The sequence below is a fragment of the Salmo salar genome, chromosome 04 (assembly GCF_965601325.2).
Source record: "Salmo salar chromosome 04, fSalSal1, whole genome shotgun sequence".
Taxonomy (NCBI): domain Eukaryota; kingdom Metazoa; phylum Chordata; class Actinopteri; order Salmoniformes; family Salmonidae; genus Salmo; species Salmo salar.
Genome location: NC_138294.1, coordinates 43,704,570 through 43,731,319, shown reverse-complemented (window position 1 = coordinate 43,731,319; position 26,750 = coordinate 43,704,570). Strand labels below are relative to the sequence as shown.

At 42.7% G+C, this 26,750-nt stretch overlaps 2 protein-coding genes across 3 annotated transcripts in view; one reads left to right on the top strand and one right to left on the bottom strand.

Annotated features, from left to right (window-relative positions):
- Window positions 1-2,140, top strand: part of LOC145850515 (FERM domain-containing protein 7) — a 6,396-nt gene extending 4,256 nt beyond the window's left edge. The window contains exon 2 of the mRNA XM_082974409.1: window positions 362-2,140. Within this exon, the coding sequence (XP_082830535.1) occupies window positions 452-1,450 (999 nt within the window). The 5' untranslated portion in view covers window positions 362-451 and the 3' untranslated portion in view covers window positions 1,451-2,140. The remainder of the gene's footprint in view (window positions 1-361) is intronic.
- LOC106602941 (serine/threonine-protein kinase 26) lies at window positions 2,134-26,750 on the bottom strand. Of its 2 annotated transcripts, XM_014195968.3 has the most exons (11): window positions 26,282-26,750; window positions 15,823-16,053; window positions 5,600-5,656; window positions 5,391-5,499; window positions 5,068-5,225; window positions 4,731-4,916; window positions 4,455-4,603; window positions 4,232-4,328; window positions 4,032-4,094; window positions 3,807-3,934; window positions 2,134-3,658 (listed from the first exon to the last, which is right to left on the bottom strand). In XM_014195968.3, the coding sequence occupies exons 1-11, from the start codon at window positions 26,330-26,332 to the stop codon at window positions 3,643-3,645; spliced, it is 1,245 nt and encodes a 414-aa protein (XP_014051443.1). In that variant the 5' UTR covers window positions 26,333-26,750; the 3' UTR covers window positions 2,134-3,642. The 2 variants fall into 2 exon arrangements, with proteins under 2 accessions (XP_014051443.1, XP_014051444.1); XM_014195969.3 differs by lacking the exon at window positions 2,134-3,658 and having other exon boundaries at window positions 3,803-3,934.

Here is a 26,750-nt window from a genome sequence, read left to right as displayed (position 1 = left end):
AACATTAGCTAACATGTCAGTTACACTACTAGCTCAGCACTGAGAGTAAATAATTGTTTTCAAACAGCAGTGACCTTGCCAGCTAGATCAATCAACTAAGGAGTAGACAGTTTCTGCTCTGCTTTCTTATAAAACTCAGAGAAAAAGCGTAACAGAAAGCAGCTGCCTCTGTTCATCTCGCTGTGCCGGAAAACAGCCTACCCAACGCTCTAAGGCTTCTGCATGGTCCTGTATCACACTGTGATAAATACAATTTGGGGGGACAAGTACAATGGTGAAAGTTACACACCTGCTGTCAGTGATATCAGGGTGTGTGTGTGTGTGTGTGTGTGTGTGTGTGTGTGTGTGTGTGTGTGTCCAGGTGTATGAGCAGACCTGTGGGTTCCCCCATGCTGGCTGTGCCCCGGGTGGGAAGCGCAGTCAATCTGCTGTGGAGGTGCTGTTCACCACTATGGATCTGGAGGGCCCCCCGCCCCACACTTCTGCCTTCGGCCAGTCCCGCTCCTCTTCCTTCTCTGGGGCTGGGGCTGAGCCAGGGACCACAGCGCTACAGGGGCTGCGGTGCCACAGTGAGAGGGCCACCCAGAGCTTCAACCGTAGCAGCAGCAGTGTGGCTGAGGGGCCTCAGAGGGGCCGACTGCTGGCCAATACACAGCAGCTGGTCCTGCTCTACCCCAGCCCTCACTCCCACCTTTACCCCTACCCCTGCCTGGAACTGCACCCCATTCTGCCTCTCTCTGCTCAGGCCTACATGTCCGGCTGCTCCTCTTTCTCCTTGGACCACGCTCCAGCGCCTCTGTCCCACTACGGCCCCAGGCCCGCTCCCCAGGCCGCCCTCCTGGACGACTTCATCCGCTCCTCCAGTTTCTCCAACCCCTCCTCATTGTCTCCCTGTCTGCGGCGCCAGCGTCATCGCTACAACGTGCCTCCAGGAATGGCCATCGCTCCGGGGCTGTATGCTGCCACTCTGGCTGGTTGTGGGGCTGGTCGAAGGGAATTTGGCAGAGAGGAGACGGCAGGCCACTTCAGTGATGACTCCAGCTACCAGGCAGGCCTGCCCAAGCGCTCCTGGAGCCAGTCTGATATGAAGGTCCTCCGACCCTCTGCCCCAGCAGCAGAGTTCCGCCCTCTAGGTCACTACCCTCACCTATCACGCCGACACTCGCCTGCACGCCCAACACACCTCCCTCTTAACCTGTCCCCCATGCCTGAACGGCCCGCCTCTGTGTGCGTGCTAGGGGCCGGGAGCAGGACAGGGAGTGGAGAGATCAGCCTCAGTGACTCAGACGTCATGTTCCCATACTACTGCCCAGGGCTAGGGAAACTGGTGCGCTCTGGCCCCCTGGCTCGGATGCGCATTTCATCTGGTAGTCTGCAGCTGGACGAGGGGGAGGAAGACTCCTTTAACTTAAGTGACCCTGAAGGCAGTGCAGCAACAAAGCGGTCATGAGCCAATCAGAGCGTTAGTACTGGGACAACCCCCTTGCTATCCCTAGTCAATCACAGCTTATTCTCTTTGGTCACAATGGGAAGTCCTCCTGACCCAATAAATCTCTAAAAAAGGGTTTTTGTGACCATACCCCCAGTCTTCACAGAGTCATTCCCACAGGCCCTGATGGTTCCGGTCACTAGTCATATTTGAAGATGAAGGCATGAGAGACACACCAAACTGATGGACCTGACTTAAGTATGCCTTGAAGAAACCGTCAGACAATTAGACTTTACATTAACAAATGTAATTACTTGCACCACATAAGATGAGTACTTGGATGAAAGACAAATAGCCCCGCTTCCCTGAGTCTTAATATTTGAGAGCTGAATTTTGATGGGCCCTATAGGCTACTGTACTGGTCTCACCTCACTGTCAACTGTTATTGGAATATTCCTAATGAAACAAGTCTTTTGAAAATGGGGTTTCTGCACATAGACACTGGTTCCGAAGACGGCAAGGATTGTGGAAAGAATAAGACTTTTCTATGAACTACTTAGCTGCACATAACAGGAAAAGTGGACCGTCTACAGAAACAAAATGGGAATACTGTAGACTTGTCCACCCTTCTGCCGTTGAAAGATACTGATGCAATTAAATGTATTTATGGAATACTGACACAATCAATAAAAAAAACACAGGAATTCATAATTTAAATATTTATTTTCAAGACCAAACCAAAATGAATTTTGCAACGATTGAAGCAGACTATCCAATATATACATTTGACAGCTTCCTGTAAAGCTAAGTCAAGTTTCTTTTATAAAGTTCAGATACAGAAATATAAAAAAAAAAAAAAAAAACTTGTTTTCCATCTGCATGTAATTGATGAGGAAATACAAAAATATGCAATGATCAAATGCATTATTGCCTTCACAAACGTATTATTACTATTTAATGCATTCGATGATACATGACTACAATTAAGTTTTAGGCACCATTGGATGTTAAGTTGGCATCCTTCCTCCCTTCCAAAAAGGGGCTCTGTCACCACCACACCAAAGATGGCACCCTTTTGTATGCGTCTGAGCTTGGCTGATAAAATCTTCATTTGGGATTTGTTCAAAAAGGACGAGACTCCCCGGTAGAGTACTCAAGGACTCAGACCAACATTACAATACCGACATTGCCATTTCACTTGTCAAGTATTTTTGGTAGAGAGCGTAGTGTCTTTAAGACAGAAAAGTACCCCCCGTCTCCCTTGAGATCTAGTCTAAGTAGGGAAATAACTAGCAAGCATATTTAGAAAATGCTGCACCCTCCCAATCAAAGTGTGTGCAGTGCATATTTCCTTCAGAAGTAGATCTCCAAAGCCTCCAATAGGATTGCCCTTCTAGAGCAAAGATCCCATAAGATAGATATGATTTGTATCTTTTGGAATGAGAGAGCGTGATACATCTTTTGTGTAGCAAAGTCTTCCCATTTCCTATACAGTCTTTCCTAATGCCCAAACAAGTGACCCCCTTTCCAATTGTCACCGAACAAAAGTTTCCATTTATGGACATCCACTGGTCTGAGCCTTTCCCCCACCCACGGACTGCTCTCAGCAGAGGTATTGAACTCCTGTGGTTTGACTAGATATGCAATTCTCCAAACAGCAGGTTTCTAAATGCTACAAGTGACATGAAGATGGTAAGCTAGATATCAGAAACAAGTGCAGTACACTGAACATCTACAATATAGCTACTTAAAACATTTTTAGTAGCAGTAAAAAAAATGAACTCAAAATTGAAAACTAAACTATCCTTAATATCCGACTTAAGTAGACGTCTTATGCTCAGCAGAAGATTGATGTTACGTCCATAATCTTTTATAAGACTAAAATACTATTGACTAATATAACAGTAACACGCTCTGCTTTGGGCGCCTACTTTTAACAGGGGTTAAATAAAATAGCATAAACATATTTCAACAAATATACAAAAAAAGAAAAAAAATAGAAGACATTTTTGGTTATAAGATCAGTGAGTGTGCACAGCAGGAGTCCTCCCTCTTTCCCTGCATCCAATGGTCCTGGGGGAGCTGATCAGAGGAGAGGCATGGAGGATGGTGGGAAAAGGAATGGGGGAATGATGGGAAAAGGCAGAGAGGCTGATGATGCACTCTGGAGGCGTGGTCCTCATCAAGCGTCTAAACCTGCCCTCCACATGCCACTAACTCACAGAAAATCTGATGGAAAAGTCCACAGAAAGAAAAACACAGTTGAAGGCCACCTGCTCCAAATTGTAACATGTAATCTCCAGCAGAACCATCTAGCCAATAGTCTAGTCTACGTCACTAACTATAGTCCCCCCTCCCCTGCTGTCCCCTAACTCACCTCTGGAACTTGTCGATGATCCGGTTGATCATCTTGTCTGTGACTCCAGGGCAGATGTCCTCAGCCAGGTGGAGGTTTTTCTCCAGCTCCTCTATCCCTCCCTTCATCTGGCCATCTCTGCGCTGCAGCTAGGAGCGGTGGAAATGGAGAGACAAAGGCAAAACAACAGATTACTCAACTTATCTTTCCAACTGTTATAAAAGAGCGCCGATGTAGAGTCTCTACCTCAGTGAATACCGGGGCGATCAGTGTGGTCAAGCTGGCAGACTTCTTCAGGAGGTCTTGGTCCTGTCATCAAATGGGAAGCAGAGGAGAACAATATAGACCCATGATACTCTCCCGAATTGTTTGCATTAGCCCACTAATCACACAACTAACATTGTAATTACATTCACTTCCTTGTCCTCCCACTCAGGCCAACTCACCGTTCCATTGGACACATTATTCGGGTCTTTCTTCTTGCGAACAGTAGTAAAGAACCAGCCTGACTGGGAGGAGTCGTTCTCCTTGTTGCTGGACTCCCTGGGAGACACACAACAGATAGGATTATCCACAGGTTTAATGTTACTGTAATTCAGACAGGGTCTCAGATCAAACCTTTACCAACTCTTAGTCAAGGGTACAATGTTTAGAGCCTTCACTACTCACGAGTCAGAGTCTTCCGAGCTGGAGTCTCCGTCACTGTGTCCCTCAGCTTTCCAGCGTTTCAACCGGTCTATCAGCTCAGTGAGGTAGGACGTCTTCTTGGCATTCTTCACTATGAACTTGTGCTTCAGAAGCTCCTTAGCTGTTGGCCTCTATAAAGGGGAATATTGGCCCACAATTAAAGGCAGGCCAACCATGGACTACCCCTAAATAACGCAAGATCGTCAAGTAATGGAACTATGAGAAATAAAAGACAAAGTGCTCAGGCCTTGTACTTACAAATGAAGGGTCTTTGTTGAGGCAGGAGTCTATAAACTCTTTGAAGGTCTTGGAGAAGTCTCCGCTGAGGGTGGGTGGGGTGTTCTTTGGTATGAGGAAGAGGACCCGCATTGGGTGCATGTCTGAGTTGGGAGGCTCACCCTTGGCCAGCTCGATGGCAGTAATGCCCAGAGACCAAATATCAGCCTGGAGGAGGGCGAATGTGTTAGCGAGGGACTGGAATTCCGTGAAAGTAAGTTTGCGGGATTTGACAGCATGTCTATGTCATGAAAAGAGGACACGCCTTCAATTCCAAGTACCCTCCACTAAACACAGAAGAGAACAGAAAGCTGCTAACCTTGGAGTCGTAGGCAGACTGTTGGATGACCTCGGGGGCCATCCAGAAGGGCGTGCCCACGAACGTCTCCCGTTTGATCTGGGTGTCTGTCAGCTGGCCCGCCACGCCAAAGTCTGCCAGCTTCACTTCGCCAAACTCGGACAGGAGCACGTTGGCCGCTGCCAAACCCCACACACAACCATGATCATGTCAACAGCAATGAGTGAAATCAATACATGACACACTACTGGCACAAGAGCTAGACTACATTAACCCTAATACTGCAGCTCGTCTCTACGGAAGATATTCCACCCACACACACACACACACACACACAGACACACCTTTGATGTCCCTGTGAATCTTCCTCTCAGAGTGGAGGTAGTCCAGGCCCTTCAAGATCTCCTTCAGCATGGTCGCAATCTGAAACTCATCAAATGCCCCTGCTCGCAGCTAGACACAAGACATACTGTGAGCACACATACGCAAACCCACCAACAGACAGGGGGGGGGGGGGGGGGGTGAAAAAACACTGACATATTGTAACTCTTACCAGGTCCAGAGCAGAGCCACCACCAAGGTACTCCATAATGATCCATAGTTTACTGCCCTGTACAGAGAGAGAGAGAGGTAGAAAAGAGGGAACCATTAGACATGATTTTAGGCCGAGGTGTCGTAGGTAAACCCCCCCCCAGTTCCGCCCCCCGGGAAAGATTTGTATCATGTTCTGTACCCGTTTCTTTACCTCTAGGCTACTGTTGTCACCCTTCCTTCACATTTCTCACTGTTTTACCGGTGAAAACGTCCATGCAGCATTTGCATTGCCGACCATCTGATCTCCATCTGATCGGTTTCATGGGAATATGCATTTAAATCTTTAGGTTATGCCCATATTTTGCTTAGTTGCGCACGCTGTTCAGAAAGATGCCACCATTCGCACAATCATTCTAAAATCTCATAATACACGTGGTGTTTTGTCTTACAGTAACGCTATACTATTATAGTCGGTTCTCATGTACAATACTATCATTATATATGACTTTGCAGTCATTTTTTATCTTTGATTTAACTTTATTAAAACGAGCGCCATTCACCAGAGTAGCCTGTCCTCTACGAGGAAAGCAGAGACTGTGTATATAAGTAGACTTCCGCACATGCGCAGACGCTTCGGGACCTTTCACTTCCGGGAAGAGGGGTCCAGAAAAGTCAGATCCCCAGCCACTCCGATGATTTTCATTTCAACCTCATGCGGGAGCCACACGTGGCTGTGAACATGTTTTCCATGCAGAATGTCTTATGCGCAAATAGAAATAACCTACTGTATGCGGATCCTCACCAATGCCCTCAACCCAAGTCCCGACATGTGCGAGGCTTGGGATTTGTCCACTTCAAACATATTGGGAGATCATCCAATAAGACTCCTTAACTGATGCATATAAATCACGCGATGCTCCAGATTGAGGCACGAGGGAGAAGGTGGGCTGTAGAACAAGAGCATACTTAGAGTGAAAGGTGGAAAATCTGGCATTCATCACGCCACACCGCTCTCAGCAAACATTTCAGGGGTGGGTCACGTTCACCCTCTCTTCTAGAAATACAGGTATTGTAACATAGCAGAAGAGGGTTCTTCTGTTTAGCGTCACTGTATTTCTAATGGTACGGATTGAGTCGTTACCGTTTAAGGAACAGACAATCAACACCTTTTGAATTGTAGCCGATTACACTCGCAACTGTGAAACAAAGCTTTACATAACGTAATTTGATCGCTGAGAAATTAAATTAATTGTACTCAATTGGCCATTTGAATTTTTGGGGTTCACATAATATTCAATAAATACAGTATCAGTCAAAGGTTTGGACACCTGCTCATTCAAGGGTTTTTCTTAATTTTTTACTGTTTTCTACATTGTAGAACAATAATTGATAATGAAGACGTAGTAACCCCCAAAAAAAATAGAAAAAAAAAGTTAAATCTAAATATATTTTAGGTTCTTCAAAGTAGTCACCCTTTGCCTTGATGACAGCTTTCTTGGCATTCTCTCAATCAGCTTCACCTGGAATGCTTGTCCAACAGTCTTGAAGGAGTTCCCACATATGCTGAGCACTTGTTGGTGGCTTTTCCTGTACTCTGGGTCCAACTCATCCCAAACCATCTCAATTTGGTTCAGGTCGGGTGATGCGGCACTCCATCACTCTCCTTGGTCAAATAGCCCTTACACAGCCTGGAGGTGTGGTGGGTCATTGTCCTGTTGAAAAACAAATGAGTCCCACTATGCGCAACCAAATGGGATGTCGTATCACTGCAGAATGCTGTGGTAGCCATGCTGGTTAAGTGTGCCTTGAATTCAGTGTCACCAGCAAAGCACCACCATGCTTCTCGTGTTTCTTGGCCCAAGCAAGTCTCTTCCTCTTATTGGTGTCCTTTAGTAGTGGTTTCTTTGCAGCAATTCGACCATGAAGGCCTGATTCACGCAGTCTCCTCTGAACAGTTGATGCTGAGATGTGTTACTTTTTAAAATGTTTTATATTTATTTTAACCAGGAAAGTCAGTTAAGAACAAATTCTTATTTACTCTAATGAACTTATCCTCTGCAGCAGACAATAACGGACTGGCCATCTGGCGCGCCGGGAGTTTTCCCGGTGGGCCGCTTGACAATTTGGGCCTGAGCAAAGCAAAATATAAATAACCCCACCCCCCGCTTAAATAAAAATAACCAAGTGCTGTATGTCTGACTGGCCCAGGCGAGTGGGCTGCCAGCCCTCTGCCACTCTGGTTGGGTATTACATCTGTCAGCCTCTCTCCCCCAGCCAATTACTTTTGGTCCAGTCCATTCTAACTTTACCTGGGCCCCGCCCCTTTCCCCATCTCTGTTAAGTGGTGACATTTGGATTAATAGTCGAGTGGAGCAAGACGGACAAACAAAAAGAGAAATAATGTAAAGGTGGTGCTGAAAAGTAGAGAGAGAAGAGGTTGACGTCCCTTGAGGCTGATGCAGCCAAATGTTTTAAAATAAATGATTAATTTGGCGCCGTTACCAGTCACTCACCCTAATGAGCCCGAAGGCACTGGCAGCAGAGAGGAGAGAGAGCAGCCCATTGAGCCCAGCGATACCAGTTCAACTGTTAGCCAAGGTTTTGCAGCTGAAGCGGTAAGACAGAAGACAATAGGGATAGAACAAGCAATGTTTGGGTTTGGCTAGCTGGTTATTCAGCTATATCGGGTGCCTTTTGTTGAAACAAGCTCTCGTCAATGTCACTTTTCGTGAACCAACCAATCACAGCCTGGATGGGGCGGGACATTAAAAAAAGGTTGACGTGCTACAGCAAACTTTGGAAATGTTGAACTCATTGTTAGTACTTAGCATTAACCAATTAGAGACAAGGATTTAAGGACGGAACAAAAGCTACAAAAATTATAAAATGTTGGTTGTCCATTTCTTAAACTGCTGTATTATCCAATTGGAATTAATATTATATGAAATTATATGAATATACTAACATTATACTATTATATTAACATTATACTTTTCATTTAATGTTATAATATTATACTAATTACTCATCCAGGTTGAGGATAGTGCATCTGCAGTGGACAGATGTGGACTGGACCGGAGTCAGGATACCAATGCCACTCTAAATTTTGATTATTTTAAAGAGGCTGAAGTCAGGTGACCTAGATGTTTTTTTTTTAGTTTCCACCCCCAACAAAAGTGTGAAAAGTCTGTGTTGCAGAAGGTTTTCTTTTGTAAAAAAAATGGGACCAACAGGAAGTGGCTGTCATACAGCGAAAAGAACCATGCTTTATTCTGCTTCCTTTGTACGGCATTTGCAAAGCCCACAGAGAACAGCCCTTTCATGAATGGAATGGCAGACTGGAAGCAGATCCATCAGACAGTGGGAGAACATGAGAAGAGCGTTATGCATAGAGGTTATGCAGAGGCATACTTTCTAAGGTCCTCCGACGGTAACATTGAGAGCCTGCTCATCGGCAGTCAGATGTCTGCTCATAGAGAGCAAGTGCGCAGAAGAAGGCAAGTGCTAGAGCGCATTATAGACGTTGTTTTAAAGTCATAGGCAAGAGGGGTCTGAGCTACAGAGGCATGCAGTCTGAAGCAGCTTATACGCTAAATGACAGCAGCATTGACCATGGCAACTTTCTGCTGGGAAAGTACGACCTGTGTATGAAAGAGCATCTCTCTGCCTGCATAGAGAAAAGCAAAAAAACTGCATGAGTCTGGGTCAAGAGGGGGCGGAGGCTCTCTAATCACTCTTATCAAAGACTACCATCAATAACGTCATTATCGCCATCCAACACACAATACAGGCCACCATAGCAAGTGAAATCCAGGAAGCTGGTATGTCTTCAATCCAGATTGACACTACGCAGGACATTACAAAACAAGATCAATGCTCTGTCATAGTCAGATATATGTCGAACATCATCCATGAGAGGCTTGTGGCTGTGGTGAAATGCGAGGCATCCACTGGACAATACTTTGTCCAGGTACTGTGTGAAGTGCTGGAAAACATGCTTGACATCAGCAAGTGCATTGGCAATTCCACTGATGCAGCCTCCAGTAAGGCCAGTATAAAGGCTTCTCTGCCCTGCTCTCTGCAAATGCCAACAATTAAGTGCATGTGTGGTGCTATGAACACATTTTGAACCTCGTTTTGGCAGACAACAGAGCGTGTCTTGGTAAGTGGGTCACTTTTTTCTCTCTCATTAACAACATTGCTCTGTTCTTCCGTGAATCCTACCAGAGGATGAACATTTGGGAAAAGGAGAGCAAGGACCCAAGACACAGAAGTCTTGCTCCAATTGGAGAGACACGCTGGTGGGATAAAGACAGTACCTTAAAGAAGGTCTTTGGAGCTTTTGGAAATCCAGATGAGGGTCTGTATGTTGATGTCCTTCTCACTCTTTCAACCATACAAGTTCAGAAAAACATCAACACTACTGCACGGGTCAAGGCACAAGGATACATTGAGGGGTTGCTGAAGTATGAAACAATACTTACAGCTCAGATATTCCTCAGAATATTTCAGGTCACCTCACCAGTCCCAAAATATCTTCAAACAAGTGGAATGGACATTCCGTCTGCGTATGGTTGTGTCTACAGAGGAGCAGCTGAAAGGAATGGCAGGAGATTTTGAAAAAGTCAAGGCAACTGCAGACACATTTGTTCAGTGGGCCAACAGGAAGTTGCAGGAACAGGATGAGGAAACAGAGCTGGAGTTAAATGAAAAGGGCTCGAAAGAAGAAAAACATTCCTGGAGAGATGGCACAAGATGAGACTTTTACTGGGGCAGAGTGCGCATACAGGATTGGTGTCCATACTCAAATTCTGGATATATAGTTATAGATAGCATCCATCGGCGATTTCTGAGTAATGGCACTTTGTATGCGGACATGGCTCTTCTGGACCCTAAAAACTTTAGTCAGATAACATCCAGTGCCAGTGGCCTTCCACAGACAGCCCTTCAAGAACTAAGCAAATGTTTGATCAAATTTTGACAGCAGAGCAACGGTGGCCAATTTACAGAGTGAGCTCATGAGTCTAGGTTTAAACAATATGGATTTGAAGAATACACAACCTGGACTATGGAGGATCATGGACCTGAAGGAAATTAAGACGAGGTGGAGATGGTGAACAAGAGCTGTTCATCTTGCAAGGACTGTCCAGTGTGTTGCTACCGTATTTTTTGTCAGTACAACCTATTGACTGACGCGTACCACATTCTGGGCCTTGCTTACAAGTTCCTACTTACCCTGTCAATAACCCAGGTAGCTTGCAAGCGGAGCTTCTCTACTCTGAAATTCATCAAGAGTATGCTCAGGAGCACTCAACAGCACCTGGAGGCTTTTATGCTCGTGGTTACCGAGCGAGATGTTTAAATGGCCCTGGACAGTGACCTGGTTATAGATGGCATTGCTGAGAGAAGTGAGCTGCAGAAATGTCTAATTTGAGGTAGAAAATGTTTATTTTATTCTGACTTTTTCATCCCCAGTCCGTCCCTGGCAGCAGAGGTAACTCTGGGGCTTCCTTTTCTGTGGCGGTCCTCATGAGAGCCAGTTTCCTCATAGCGCTTGGTGGTTTTTGTGACTGCACTTGAAGAAACTTTCAAAGTGACTGGACTTCATGTCTTAAAGTAATAGACTTAATTGAAATGCATTCCAGGTGACTACCTCATGAAGCTGGTTGAGGGAATGCCAAGAGTGTGCAAAGTTGTCATCAAGGCAAAGGGGGACTACTTTGAAGAATCTCAAATATAAAACGTGTGTCATTTCATAGTTCTGATGTCTTCACTATTATTCTACTATGCGTCCAAACTTTTGACTGAGTTTTATTTTTTTATTATAAATTTGCAAAAGTGTAAAAAAAAAACGTTTTGCTTTGTCATTGTGGTATTGTGTGTAGATTGACAAGGTAAAAAATTAAGAATAAGGCTGTAACGTAGCAAAATGTGGAAAAAGTCAAGGGGTCTGAATACTTTCCGAACGCGCTGTATTATTACCACTTGTGAATGATGCCCAGCTTGTGTGGATTAAGGCAAAAAACAGTCCATGCCTTTTTTTGTGACCTCATGTAGCCTAGCCCATAGTGCTATATGTTTTGATGAGGTTTGTATCACAACTGAAGAGGCCAAATAACGTCTTAAAATTAAGCACCCTAATCCGCTTTACAATGGGTGTAGAGCCTAACTGGCAAACATACGCATCGCGAGTTTCAAGTTGGGAGAAGATTATTTTCACCAGAAAAATGCACCTTGATAATAACTGCATTACATGTATAATCGCATTTGCGGTCACTTTGAGAATGCCGTTTTCCCACTAATGGTATACTCACGCATATAGCCTACTGCCGTGTGTGCATTGCTGCGCTTATAATGTGAAGAAATACCAGAATAGTTTACCAAAGTTTTAAGCTAAATGTTCTCATCTGTTGTGTCAGTCTCATTGCTTAAAAAAGTTTTTGATGCTAATGCATCGCATCCCACAACTGTTTGGAATATTTATTCCTTGCACAGAATAGGTCAACTTTTGGACTATTGGGGATAGTAGATTTTTGCTGTTCATTAGGCATACTCATCTTGTTAGCTGACGAAAAGTAAATGTAGACAGTTCTTTCCATATCTTAAATATGCGCCACGGATTTGGATAAGGACGCGCGCAGTTGCATCCTTCACTTGTAGCCTGTGAGAAAGACCCGATCACGTGACAGAGAGCCATGTGAGTGAGAGGTGCTTTGGAGCACGCAGCCGGGAGAAGGGAATTATAATTAATTATTGTATTCAACCCATGGGCACAACGGCCACTGGCAGCAAAAGGCATGGATTCTTTTAGGGGGCATTACGGCCACAAAAAGGGGATGCCTCCGGGAAATTCGAGGCATTATCAAGTGCTTGTCTAATTGTGAATGAGAGACTGATGAAGTGTGTACAGCCTGAGCAAAAAAACTAAGCAGAGCTCATGCCTTTCATGTGACTTTTTTCAAATCATCATTAGTCGCATCATGTAGCCATAGAATGTACTAAAAATCAAAACATATAGCCCAACGTTTGTATCACAACTAAAGTAACATAAATAACTCTAAAATTAAGCATATAGGAGTTCCTGTTTCTTTGTTAACCGCTCAACACAGAATAGCTGCATGTGCGCACTCCCTCAAATCGCTTGGAGAAAATATTATTTATATTTTATTCAGCTATGTTCAATTGTAATCTTCATAATATCAAAAAAATGCCACGGAATTCTAAGCTAATCTTGTCAGCTAAATGATCTATTGTAGCCATCAGCCATATGACATAGCCAGATCAGGACCTAACATAAGGCCAACTCAGAGTATACTATTCTGTTCTGAAATAGACTACATTTTCATCATATCATGTTTCTTTAGCCCGGTCTAAAATAATGGATTTATTGTGATGGTGTAGGCAACATGGATTTAAATGGAGATGTTCCAAAGGTCTGCATCAGCGGCTTGTAGACCAGGAGATGCTAAATGTGTTTATGTTAATTACCGTGAGACTGGCAGTTATTTGCTTGACAATCACCGGCTGACAAAATTTCACGACCACAGCCCTACTTCCTCCCCCTGAAATTGTGTGCTACAATATGCCATTCTATATTGTTTCTCAACAGGGAATCCATGTTTACTTGACAGAACACAACCTTTTTTAGCTTTTTGCCACAAATCAAATTGAAAGAGTAGACTCCTTTTTCTGAGTAGATTACTAATCTACTGCCTTCCCTCAAAGTCAAACCCACAGTGATTGATTGACAGGTCTAAAACCCTACCAACTGTGACTCAAACATCCTGCCCCCTCCCTGACAATCCCACCCACAGTGATTGATAGGCCGAACTGTTAAAGGGATAGTTCACCCAAATTACATTTGTTTCCTTACCCTAAGTGTCCACAGCAACAGAGCATATAAAATACATAATTTGAAGAACAAACATCATTGTGGCAATTTATTCATATTTTAAGGTAAAACTGTAAATATGATTAACCTGTTGGGGCTAGGGGGCAGTATTTTCACGGCTGGATAAAAAAACGTACCCAATTTAATCTGGTTACTAATCCTACCCAGTAACTAGAATATGCATATACTTATTATATATGGATAGAAAACACCCTAAAGTTTCTAAAACTGTTTGAATGGTGTCTGTGAGTATAACAGAACTCATTTGGCAGGCAAAACCCTGAGACAGATTCTGACAGGAAGTGGATACCTGATGTGTTGAATTACCTTTAAGCCTATGCCATTGAAACACACAGGGGCTGATTAATGTTTTGGCACTTCCTATTGCTTCCACTAGATGTCACCAGCCTTTACAAAGTGTTTTGAGTCTTCTACTGTGAGATCTGACCGAACAAGAGCCTTGGAACGGTGATGGCCGATTAGACTCTGGCGCGCGAGGTCATGTTGGGTACCCTCGTTCCAATACGTTTTAAAAGAGAATGCATTCGTCCACCTTGAATATTATTCATGTTCTGGTTTAAAAAGGCACTAATGATTTATGCTATACAACGTTTGACATGTTTGAACGAACGTAAATATATTTTTTCCCCTCGTTCATGAAGTGAAGTCCGGCGGGCTTAGATCATGTGCTAACAACACGGAGCTTTTTGGACATAAATGATGAGCTTTTTTGAACAAAACTGCATTCGTTATGGACCTGGGATTCCTGGAAGTGACATCTGATGAAGAGAATCAAAGGTAATGGATTATTTACATAGTATTTTCGATTTTAGATCTCTCCAACATGGCGGTTAGTCTGTATCGCAAAGCGTATTTTTCTGGGCGCAGTGCTCAGATTATTGCAAAGTGTGATTTCCCAGTAAGGTTATTTTTAAATCTGGCAAGTCGATTGCGTTCAAGAGATGTAAATCTATAATTCTTTAAATGACAATATAATATTTTACCAATGTTTTCTAATTTTAATTATTTAATTTGTGGTGCTGACTTGACTGCCGGTTATTGAAGGGAAACGATTTCCTGAACATCAACGCCATAGTAAAACGCTGTTTTTGGATATAAATATGAACTTGATAGAACTAAAAATGCATGCATTGTCTAACATAATGTCCTAGGAGTGTCATCTGATGGAGATTGTCAAAGGTTAGTGCATCATTTTAGCTGGTTTTATGGTTTTGGTGACGCCTGTCTTTGAATTGACAAAACATTACACACAGCTATTGTCAATGTACTCTCCTAACATAATCTAACTTTATGCTTTCGCCGTAAAACCTTTTTGAAATCGGACAACGTGGTTAGATTAAGGAGATGTTTATCTTTCAAAGGGTGTAAGATAGTTGTATGTTTGAAAAATGTGAATTTTGACATTTATTTGGTTTCAAATTTGCCGCTCTTGAAATGCACCTGCTGTTGATAGGGTGCACCACGGGTGGCACGCTAGCGTCCCACATAGCCTCAAGAGGTGACAGGTTTAATGTTAAAAAGGTCATTTTACTTGAGAAAATAGTTCTGATCATATAGGATGATATCCAAAACAACTAACACACTGAATTCATACATTTTCAGTAATTTTGTAAAGTCATGTTTTCTACTCAATACCACAACTCATTTTACCAATCTAGGATGTAAAGTCGCTAAAGTATTCAATAATTTAGCTGTGTATTTCGGACAGAATCAAGGCATTAGAATTTACCAGAGGCCACCAAAATAGAGCGCAATCAGACTTTTTTTAATTAATTTTTTTATGTATTATCTTTATTTAAAAAATGTTGCACGGGCATGGCCCCCCCAGCCCGGAACTCCCTGGCTGGCTACATTTTCTACTTGGCTGGCTATGCCATATACTTACAGAAAACACATAGGATAAAAAAGCAATACTCCAAGCCACAGCTCCATACTACTTATCAGACAGAGAACTGATACTGTATACTGGTTGTTGGGGTGGGATGGGGGGTGGGGGGGGGTGGGGGGGTCCATGGAGGGCTTTTGATCATTTTTATTGGATTCCTCATGTCTTACTCATTGTTAGGAAAACTTATGATCCAAATCGGATGTAAGGTTCTATATTTGTGGACGATTATATGAAACCAATAAATAAATAAAAAGCCAATTTGGGTGCAATCAATTATCTTAATTTCTCAGATATCAAATTATATTTCAACCAAATCTTTCAGGAATATTCATTTGATGTTTCTAACAATTAACGACTTCAGAACAATCCGAGACGGTGGGTGTCAAATCCTCTTTCTGGTGCTTTTTTGAGGTGGGACGACTGCAGTGTGCGTGTGTGTTACCTTGAGGTAGGAGCCGTAGTACTTTGTGACGTAGGGGCTGTCACACTGGCTGAGCACGGTGATCTCCTGCTGGATGTCCTCGATCTCATCCTCAGCCTCCTCCAGGTCTATGGTCTTGATGGCAACCACATTCTGAGTGCGGTTGTCTATGCCCTTGAACACCTCACCGAAGGAGCCCTTCCCAATACGCTCCAGCTTGGTGAACAGCTCCTCAGGGTCTGTCCGGCTGTTCTGAAGATTCAGAGACAGAGACATAGCAGTTATGTGGCAAAAAAATAAAACATTCCTTACCCCAGGACACCTCAACAGGCGACGATACTAGTTTGTACTGCTGAATGAGTCAAACAGGAAGTTGCCATTTCTTTAACGTTGAACGGTGTGGCTACATAGTTTATTGATAGGCCGGCTATATAAAACCGATGATCAACTGTTTTATAAAAGAATAGCCTACCCAATTTGAAAAATCCATATAGCCTAATCTGCACTGTTGTTGCAATGTAACCTATCACTAGATAACCACAAGCATGTTTGCAAAGAGAGCCTGTTGGATCCAAATAAATGATAAGCTTAAGAGAAGATTATTGCCAAACCTCGTTCGAAATGTGGGACATTTCAAATACAGCAAAGGTGAAAGGGTGTGGCATTGAGTTCACTTGGAAGCAGACGTGTTTTGACCTGAAAATGAGGTTCAACAGACAGACTTATGCCCTAGTGCATTTCTCAGTGTTTCCGATATTTTAATTTAGCAGCGGTGGTCCGCCGCTGCTAAATCATGTCCTCCACTCCAAAAAACTAAGTACGTGGAAAAGATAATGGAGCTATACATTTTTGAAAAAAGATCAACTTTGAGAACTAACAACCAACTAAATAAAAACTAGACAGTCAGGAAGAATCTAAAATTCAAAAAATGTCATGGCATGGGGCCCCCGTTGATATGGTTATAATGTTTGAGTCACTCAGATGGCATAAGAACATCATGGATAAATTTGTAGAATTACAGGAAATTTGCTTTAAAACTGCTATTTTTCTCAGCCCCATGGAAAAATGTGTAGAATTGCAAGAAATTTGCTTTAAAAACAGCAAACTGGTAGCCACCGCTGCTGAAAAAAAATACTAGGGGAAACACCAATTTATTAATCTGCACAGAGAGTGGTGGAAGTCAGTGGCACCAGCCTTGATCTCTCCCTGCCCTGACTATTAACCTGTTTGGGATAGGGGGCAGTATTTTCACGGACGGATAAAAAACGTACCCGATTTAATCTGGTTACTACTCCTGCCCAGAAACTAGAAAATGCATATAATTAGTAGATTTGGATAGAAAACACTCTAAAGTTTCTAAAACTGTTTGAATGGTGTCTGTGAGTGTAACAGAACTCATATGGCAGGCCAAAACCTGAGAAGATTCCAGACAGGAAGTGCCCTGTCTGACAATTTATTCTCCTTCTGGGACATCTCTATCAAAAATACAGCATCTCTGCTGTAACGTGACATTTAAGGCTTCCATTGGCTCTCAGAAGGCGCCAGAAAGTGGAATGACGTCTCTGCAGTCTCTGGGCAAAAAACAGCAGGAGTTTTTGTGAGTGGTCAGGCAGGGAACAATGACACTGGAGATGCACGTCCACGAGACGACTCCATGTTTTTCTTTCAGTCTTTGAATGAATATAACGTCGCCCGGTTGGAATATTATCGCTATTTTACGAGAAAAATAGCATAAAAATTGATTTTAAACAGCGTTTCACATGTTGCGAAGTACGGTAATTGAATATTTTGAAATTTTTTGTCACGAAATGCACCCTTCGGATAGTGACCTCAACGCACGAACAAAACAGAGCTATTTCAATATAATTATGGATTATTTCGAACCAAAACAACATTTGTTGTTGAAGTAGAAGTCCTGGGAGTGCATTCTGACGAAGAACAGCAAAGGTAATCCAATTTCTTATAGTAAATCTGAGTTTAGTGAGCACCAAACTTGGTGAGTGTCAAATTAGCTAGCCTGTGATGGCCGAGCTATCTACTCAGAATATTGCAAAATGTGCTTTCACCGAAAAGCTATTTAAAAATCTGATACCGCGATTGCATAAAGGAGTTCTGAATCTATAATTCTTAAAATAATTATGTTTTTTGTAAACGTTTATCGTGAGTAATTTAGTAAATTCACCGGAAGTTTGCGGTGGGTATGCTAGTTCTGAACATCACATGCTAATGTAAAAAGCTGTTTTTTGATATAAATATGAACTTGATTGAACAAAACATGCATGTATTGTATAACACAATGTCCTAGGAGTGTCATCTGATGAAGATCATCAAAGGTTAGTGCTGCATTTAGCTGTGGTTTTGGTTTTTGTGACATATATGCTTGCTTTGAAAATGGCTGTGTGATTATTTTTGGAAGGGTACTCTCCTGACAATCTAATGTTTTGCTTTCGCTGTAAAGCATTTTTGAAATCGGACAATGTGGTTAGATTAACAACAGTCTTGTCTTTAAAATGGTGTAAAATAGTCATATGTTTGAGAAATTGAAGTTATAGCATTTTTAAAAGGTATTTGTATTTCGCGCCACGCTCTACCATTGGATATTGGTGAGGCGTTCCGCTAGCCCTGTCTGGCAGGTTGGCACAGAGGCAGGAATAGAGGACTTTGTCTTTGGTCACCTTTGGGTGTGTGGGGCTTCAGTGTGACAGGACTGCCTAGAATGGCAGCAGCGTCAGTGTCTGGGCAGAGCCTGGCTCATGGCGTCACAGAGGGCCAGAGGGTCTCACAGAGGGTCTCCTTCACCAGGTCTCACAGAGGGTCTCCTTCACCAAGTCTCATGCATCTAGACCGTTCTGTCTCAGATAAAGCTGTGAGCACTAGACTAATCTGGAGACTGGCCAGGCCAGGACCTTAATCAGTTTGTTACCACCACATGGCAGAACATGTTTGGCTGGAAATAACTTCAGTCAACAGAATTTGTTGGGAGGAAGCTAGCTGTCTAAATTCAACAGGCCTATTCTGATTCAAAACTAAAAGCTGAAGAGAATAGGCCCCTGTGCATATTTTGGAAAGAACATGCAGGCAGCATGCTCAACATTTAACATACACACGTCGTGTGCATGGACCCGTTTCCAATGCAGTGTTGACAACTAACCTAGCGCAGACTCGGGTGTTGCCCACAGCAAACAAGAGTAAGGAAAACTTCCTCTCAGGCTACACCCTCTTCAAGATGACAGAACACTTCAATGTGGCCAATGCTACTGGTCATTGTTGCCAGTATCATACCAGTCTCACAAAACAGTAAGGCTTGCCACCTGATTTAGCATCAGACTTTGGACTGCAGGTAGGCCTAATGCCTAAACGAGAAAACAGAGGAAATCACAAGGGAGTTGCTGATCTCCCTGGAGGGAGAGAGACAGGTGGGTATCCTGCAGTTAGGAATTCATTTGCCAGAGCAATGAAGCATGGTGAACAAACGTCATTACTAAAGCCCCAGGGAAATTACTAATATCAACCACCTCTTATCAATGCAGCCTTCCTGCTGTTGCACAAGGCAGCTTGAGTACTGGAGTTCTGCAAAGTAGCCTTAATGCCTATGTTTTGCAATGACCATAGTAGAACTTCGCAGGGAGAGAATAATCTGCAGATAGGACAATGAGAGAATGTTCATATTTGTCACAATTGACTTTCCTTGCCTTATAATATGTTACATTTCAGACGTGTTAGATAAGTGTGGCTAAACTGAAATAGAAAACACCTAAAGCCTAATCCCCAATTTAATAAATTGGTATACAAAATATAACTGAAAAAGCATGGAATCTTTCAACATCTCACTTTGGTAAAGTAATGTCATAGTTCCGCCCACAAGGGTTCTTCTCATGGAGCAATCTTCCCTCTAATGTTCAAATCATCAACGACAGAGACTAGACCTAATGATGTAACGTTATTGCACTGAAATGTTCTCATCCATATCAGATTACAGGCTGTAAATGCAGAACAGCAGTTGTAGCTAGTGGCTTAGGCCTATTTCAAGTCCCAAATCTAATGAACGGTGACCATATGGCAGCCCAAACAATGTATAATTTGCCAAGGCAAGGGATACACAAAAGATGCTTTCAGTAGACCAGAGGCAAACACCTGTGCCTTTCTATATACAGTTGAAGTCGGACGTTTACATAAACTCGTTTTAATGACTCCAACCTAAGCGTATCAACCACTCCACAAATGACTTGTTAACAAACTATAGTTTTGGCAAGTCGGTTAGGACATCTACTTTATGCATGACTCAAGTAATGTTTCCAACAATTGTTTACAGACAGATTATTTCATTTATAATTCACTGTATCACAATTCCACTGGGTCAGAAGTTTACATACACTGAGTTGACTGTGCCTTGGAAAATTCCAGAAAATGATGTCATGGCTTTAGAAGCTTCTGATAGGCTAATTGACATCATTTGAGTCAATTGGAGGTGTACCTGTGGATGTTTTTCAAGGCCTACCTTCAAACTTACTGCCTCTTTGCTTGACATAACCGGAAAATCAAAAAAATCTGCCAAGACCTCAGAAAAGAAATTGTAGACCTCCACAAGTCTGGTTCATCCTTGGGAGCAATTTCCAAACACCCGAAGGTACCACGTACATCAGGAGCAACAATAGTATGCAAGTATAAACGCCATGGGACCACGCAGCCGTCATACCGCTCAAGAAGGAGACACGTTCTGTCTCCTAGAGATGAACGTACTTTGGTGCGAAAGGTGCAAATCAATCCCAGAACAACAGCAAAGGACCTTGTGAAGATGCTGGAGGAAACGGGTACAAAAGTATCTACATCCACAGTAAAACGAGTCCTATATCGACATAACCTGAAAGGCCGCTAAGCAAGGAAGAAGCCACTGCTCCAAAACTGCCATAAAAAAGCCAGACTACGGTTTGCAACTGCACAGGGGACAAAGATCGTCCTCTGGTCTGATGAAACAAAAATAGAACTGTTTGGCCATAATGACCATCAATATGTTTGGAGGAAAAAGGGGGACGCTTGCAAGCGGAAGAACACCATCCCAATCGTGAAGCACGAGGGTGGCAGCATCATGTTGTGGGGGTGCTTTGCTGCAGGAGGGACTGGTGCACTTCACAAAATAGATGGCATCATGAGAAAGGACAATTATGTGGATATATTGAAGCGACATCAGTCAGGAAGTTAAATTTGGTCACAAATGGGTCTTCCAAAAGGACAATGACCCCAATATACTTCCAAAATTGTGGCAAAATGGCTTAAGGACAACAAAGTCAAGGTATTGGAGTGGCCATCACAAAGCCCTGACCTCAATCCTATAGAACATTTGTGGGCAGAACTGAAAAACCATGTGCGAGCAAGGAGGCCTACAAGTCTGACTCAGTTACACCAGCTCTGCCAGGAGGAATGGGCCACAATTCACCCAACTTATTGTGGGAAGCTTGTGGAAGGCTACCTGAAACGTTTGACCCAAGTTAAACAATTTAAATGCTACCAAATACTAATTGAGTGCATGTAAACTTCTGACCCACTGGGAATGTGATGAAAGCAATAAAAGCTGAAATAAATAATTCTCTACTATTATTCTGACATTTCACATTCTTAAAATAAAGTGGTGATCCTAACTGACCAAAGACAGGGAATTTTTACTAGGATTAAATCCTAGTAAAAATTCCCTGTCTTTGGTCAGTATGTATATATATATATATATATATATACACACACACACACACGGAAAGTATTCAGACCCCTTGTCTTTTCCACATTACAGCCTTTTCCTAAATGTATTAAATTATTTTTTCCCCCTCGTCAATCTACACACAATACCCCATAATGACAAAGCGAAAAAAGGTTTAGACATTTTGGGAAATGTATTAAAAATAAAAACAGAAATACCTTGTTTGAAAGAGACCGTTTTTCTGGAAGCTGTGCCATTTCCCCCACGTGGGCCAGCCCCCTAGCAATTCAAGTACTAGCCAATGAGCTTCCGGCCCTCGCCATCTGAGTGACAGCGAGCAAGATACACACAGCAGAGCAAGAGCAATGACATGGTGCACATATGTGACGTAGTACGCAACTTTCTGGGACCACTTTTGGCTTATGAGCGCTACTTTCAGAACTTCTGGCTAAAAAGTATACAAAAAGTACAGATGCTCTTTAATACGACTTTGTGAATCTCTTTAACAGGCTGAGCCAGAACAGCTTCAATGCACTTTGGCATAGATTCTACAAGTGTCTGAAACTCTATTGCTGGGATGCAACACCATTCTTCCACGAGAAATTCCATCATTTGGTGTTTAGTTGATGGTGGTGGAAAACGCCGTCTCAGGCACCGCTCCAGAATCTCCCATAAGTGTTCCTTCCATTGGGTTGAGATCTGGTGACTGAGATGGCCATGGCATATGGTTTATATCATTTGCATGCTCATCAAACCATTCAGTGACCGCTCGTGCCCTGTGGATGGGGGCTTTATCATCCTGTGGGCAAAGCCATGGAGGGGCTTCTCTGCAACTTCGCTATTACACTTTGTTATTATCAGTAGTACTTTATTATTATTATTATTCAAGTTTTTACCTCTAAATATTAGTCTAGTATACAAATTAAATAATGTCAGATTGGAGAGGAATTCTGGGAAAATGCAGATTCCAATTTTGACGCACTAAACCATTCCCACCAAGTCCGATGCGTTTCCCCTCCACTTCCCCGATCGAGTCGCATAACGTCACCAATGCTACTGTGGTCATTCTCTATGGAAATATGTTGTTCAAAGTGGCTAGAGGACGCAGTAATGAGAGAAAAATAATATATTACTGGAAAAATAATACACTACTGAAAATATGATATAGGCTATGCATCCTATCGGATGAATCATGAAGAGAGCTAGGCTACGTTTCATTCAGTTGCACCACATTTAATATGAGAAAAAACGCAAAACTGGCACCTGTCGTCATTCCTCGCACATATGCTGACTCTGCAACAAGACATAGAAAACAACAACCTATCTGATTAAAGAGATGAAGTCCAGACAGGCTAGGCCTATTTTAGTAAACTGTATGAATGGACATAAGGAATTAGTGAACTCATACATGCACACCACCCACCTAAAAGGACCCATCAACCAAGCTGCCTGCAGCACATCTAACTCAAACACATAAGCAAATCCTGTTTGTCCTTTCCCAAAAACATTAAAAACCTGGCCTTCAAATCCTTTCTGTAGAATATCAAAATTAATGCTAAATCAATGTAGCCCATCATATAAATTGACGAGGACCAGTGGTGGAAAAAGTACCCAATTGTCATACTTCAGTGAAAGTATACAGTACATTCAGAAAGTATTTAGACCCCTTGACTTTTTCCACATTTTGTTACGTTGCAGCCTCACTCTAAAATTGATTCAATCTACACACACACACCATAATGATTGTAATACATTTGCATAAAAAAAATAATAATAATGAAATATTACATTTATATAAGTATTCAGACCTGTTACTCAGTACTTTGTTGAAGCACCTCTGGCAGCAATTACAGCCTCGAGTCTTCTTGGGTATGACGCTACAAGCTTGGCACATCTGTATTTGGGGAGTTTCTCCCGTTCTTCTCTGCAGATCTTCTCAAACTCTGTCAAGTTGGATGGGGTGCGTCGCTGCACAGCTTTTTTCAGGTCTCTCCAGAGATGTTCGACCAGGTTCAAGTCCGAGCTCTGGCTGGGCCACTCAAGAACATTCAGAGACTTGTCGCGAAGCCACTCCTGCATTGTCTTGGCTGTGTGATAAGGGTCGTTGTCCTGTTGGAAGGTGAACCTTCGCCCCAGTCTGAGGTCCTGAGCGCTCTGGAGCAGGTTTTCATCAAGGATCTCTCGATACTATGCTCCGTTAATCTTTCCCGATGCTAACTAATCTCCCAGTCCCTGCCGCTGAAAAACATCCCGACAGCATGATGCTGCCACCACCATGCTTCACTGTAGGGATGGTGCCAGGTTTCCTCCAGACGTGACATTTGGCATTCAGGCCAAAGAGTTCAATCTTGGTCTCATCAGACCAGAGAATCTTGTTTCGCATGGTCAGTATCATTTAGGTGCCTTTTGGCAAACTCCAAGTGGGCTGTCATCTGCCTTTTACTGAGGAGTGGCTTCCGTCTGGCCACTCTAACATAAAAGGCCTGATTGGTGGAGTGCTGCGGAGATGGTGGTCCTTCTGGAAGGTTCCCCCATCTCCACAGAGGAACTCGGGAGCTCTGTCAGAGTGACCATCGGATTATTGGTCACCTCCCTGACCAAGGCTCTTCTCCCCCGATTGCTCAGTTTGGCCGGGCAGCCAGCTCTAGGAAGAGTCTTGGTTCCAAACTTCTCCCATTTAAGAATGATGGAGGCCACTGTGTTGTTGGGGACCTTCAAATGCTGCAGAAATGTTATGGTACCCTTCTCAAATCTGTTCCTTGACACAATCCTGTCTCGGAGCTCTACGGACAAGTCCTTCGACCTCATGGCTTGGTTTTTACATTGTCAACTGTGGGACCTTATATAAACAGGTGTGTGCCTTTCTAAATCATGTCCAATCAATTGAATTTACCACAGGTGGACTCCCAATTTATATAAACATCAAGGATGATCTATGGTAACAGGATGCACCAGAGCTCAATTTCAAGTCTCATAGTAAAGTGTCTGAATACTTATATACACACATACACACACATTTCTAAAAGCCTGTTTTCTCTTTGTCATTATGGGGTAGTGTGTAGATTGATGAGGGCATTTAAAAAAAAATAATACATTTTTTAATAAGGCTGTAACATAACAAAATGTGGAAAAAGTCAAGGGGTCTGAATACTTTCCGAACGCACTGTAGATACCTTAATAGAAAGTTACTCAAGTAAAAGTATTTGGTTCTAAATATACTTAAGTATCAAAAGTAAAAATCATTTCAAATTCCTTATATTAAGCAAAGCAGACGGCACCATTTTCTTATTTTAAATGTACGGCTTGCCACAGGCACAGCTCAGACAATTTACAAATGATGCATTTGTGTTTAGTGAGTCCACCATATCAGCGGCAGTAGGGATGACCACGTATTTTCTTGATAAGTGCGTGAATTCGACCATTTTCCTGTCCTGCTAAGCATTCAAAATGTAACGAGTACTTTTGGGTGTCAATGAGAATTTAGGGAGTAAAAAGTACATTATTTTCTTTAGGAATGTAGTGAACAAAAAGTTGGCAAAAATATAAATAGTAAAGTAAAGTACAGATACCCCCAAAAAAACGACTTTACGCCACTGACGAGGATAGAGAGACAATTGACAACTATTAGAAAATAGAAACATGCACGCAACCTGTCCATAGCCTAATGATCAGCCATTGATCAATTTTAGTGAAGCAATGGGGGTGATGAATACACTTTCCCCCAACACATGTAAATATTGTACTATAAATTGGCAATGAACTGGAGGGGAAGTTTGAATGGCGAGAGTGACATGTAGCCTAGCTCTGGTGTGATATGATCACATTGGCTAAATTCATACCTTGCTGCACTGATGCATTGCAAACGTTAAAAAAAATATCAAAAAAAGGCAGAGAAACGAATTAATAATTCACACAATTAACCCAGATCTGCCATTGGCAGTGGTGGCATGTCAGTGTCATCAGTTTATTTTCGCATGTTCAATTTTACGTCTAACTATGACGTTTGGTTATGTATTTCTCACGTGATCAAACGTGAACGGAAGAGTCATCTGTCATTGAACTACAAACACTTCATTTAAGAATCCCTACTGTCAACCAATCACCGACGAAGGGGAGTTGACTTCGGCAAGCCTCAACAACAACAAAAAAGTCCTTGAACCCTGCCGAACACCAAACCGTCGTGATAATATATGCGCGAACTGTTTCGACTGGGACGCATAGGTTACGAAGTCTTGTGCAGATCAAATACACCGCTGGAACGCTGATTAAACTGTTGAGTTTAGTTACGTGTCCTAATAAGTCTAAAGATTGTTCAGAAAACCAGGTGTTTTAATCGGCGTATGCTTACTTTGATTTTGACATTACGCCGATTAAGATAAGCGGAGTAAAGTGTGTACATGACTATTTCCATACGTTACTCGGTCTTGTACTGCCATAATCAGTTTAATATCAAATTATTAGTGTACGTGTAGCTAAACGTACGTTGACAGACGTGTCATTCCTTCCTGTGAACTGCCGACATATACCTGAGTGCTCATAAAGCTGGTTAGCTAACTGATTTGTGTCATGCCCGCAAAACGGTCTAGCAACAATACACCAATTGGATACAAAACTAGCTAAGTTAGCTAAGTAACTTAACTACAGCCGCTAACGTTAGTAAACTAGCTAGTTATGAAGTTACACACTAACAACGTCCTGCAATCTTGCTAACTGACGTTACTCAACTAAATGCAAGAAAGCTATTTAACGTGAAATGGTTGTTGTTGAAAAAGTTGGGAGGCCTCCACTTACCTGCATCCCAGGCACTTGCACCGCAACCGGTGACTGGGCCATCTTCCGCATCCAAAGGAATAACAGAAAACCAACCGATTAACGTTTGTTTTAGATAACTAGCCTAGCGAACTAACGTCAGGCAACCCAGTTTGCGGTTTATTATTCGCTAGTTAACGGTAGCAACCTATTTTCCTTTGAAAAACGTAGCTAACTGCTAAAGTCGTCGTAGCTAGCTGACATTACACACCCAGCCTTAACGCTAGGCTAGCTACTTCAAAACAACAGGCGACTGACTATTCCATGACATCGATCTTGATGTTTCAACATTAATTTATAGTTGTAAAACAATGTCTTTGATGTTACGACAGGCTATTCATCTGTGTATTAAGCTAGTAAAAAATACAATCCAAAAGTGCAAGCAGTCGACGACTTGTTGTCAGAACTACGTTGATGTGGCTGGCTGGCTTTATGGCGCGTTCATATGCAA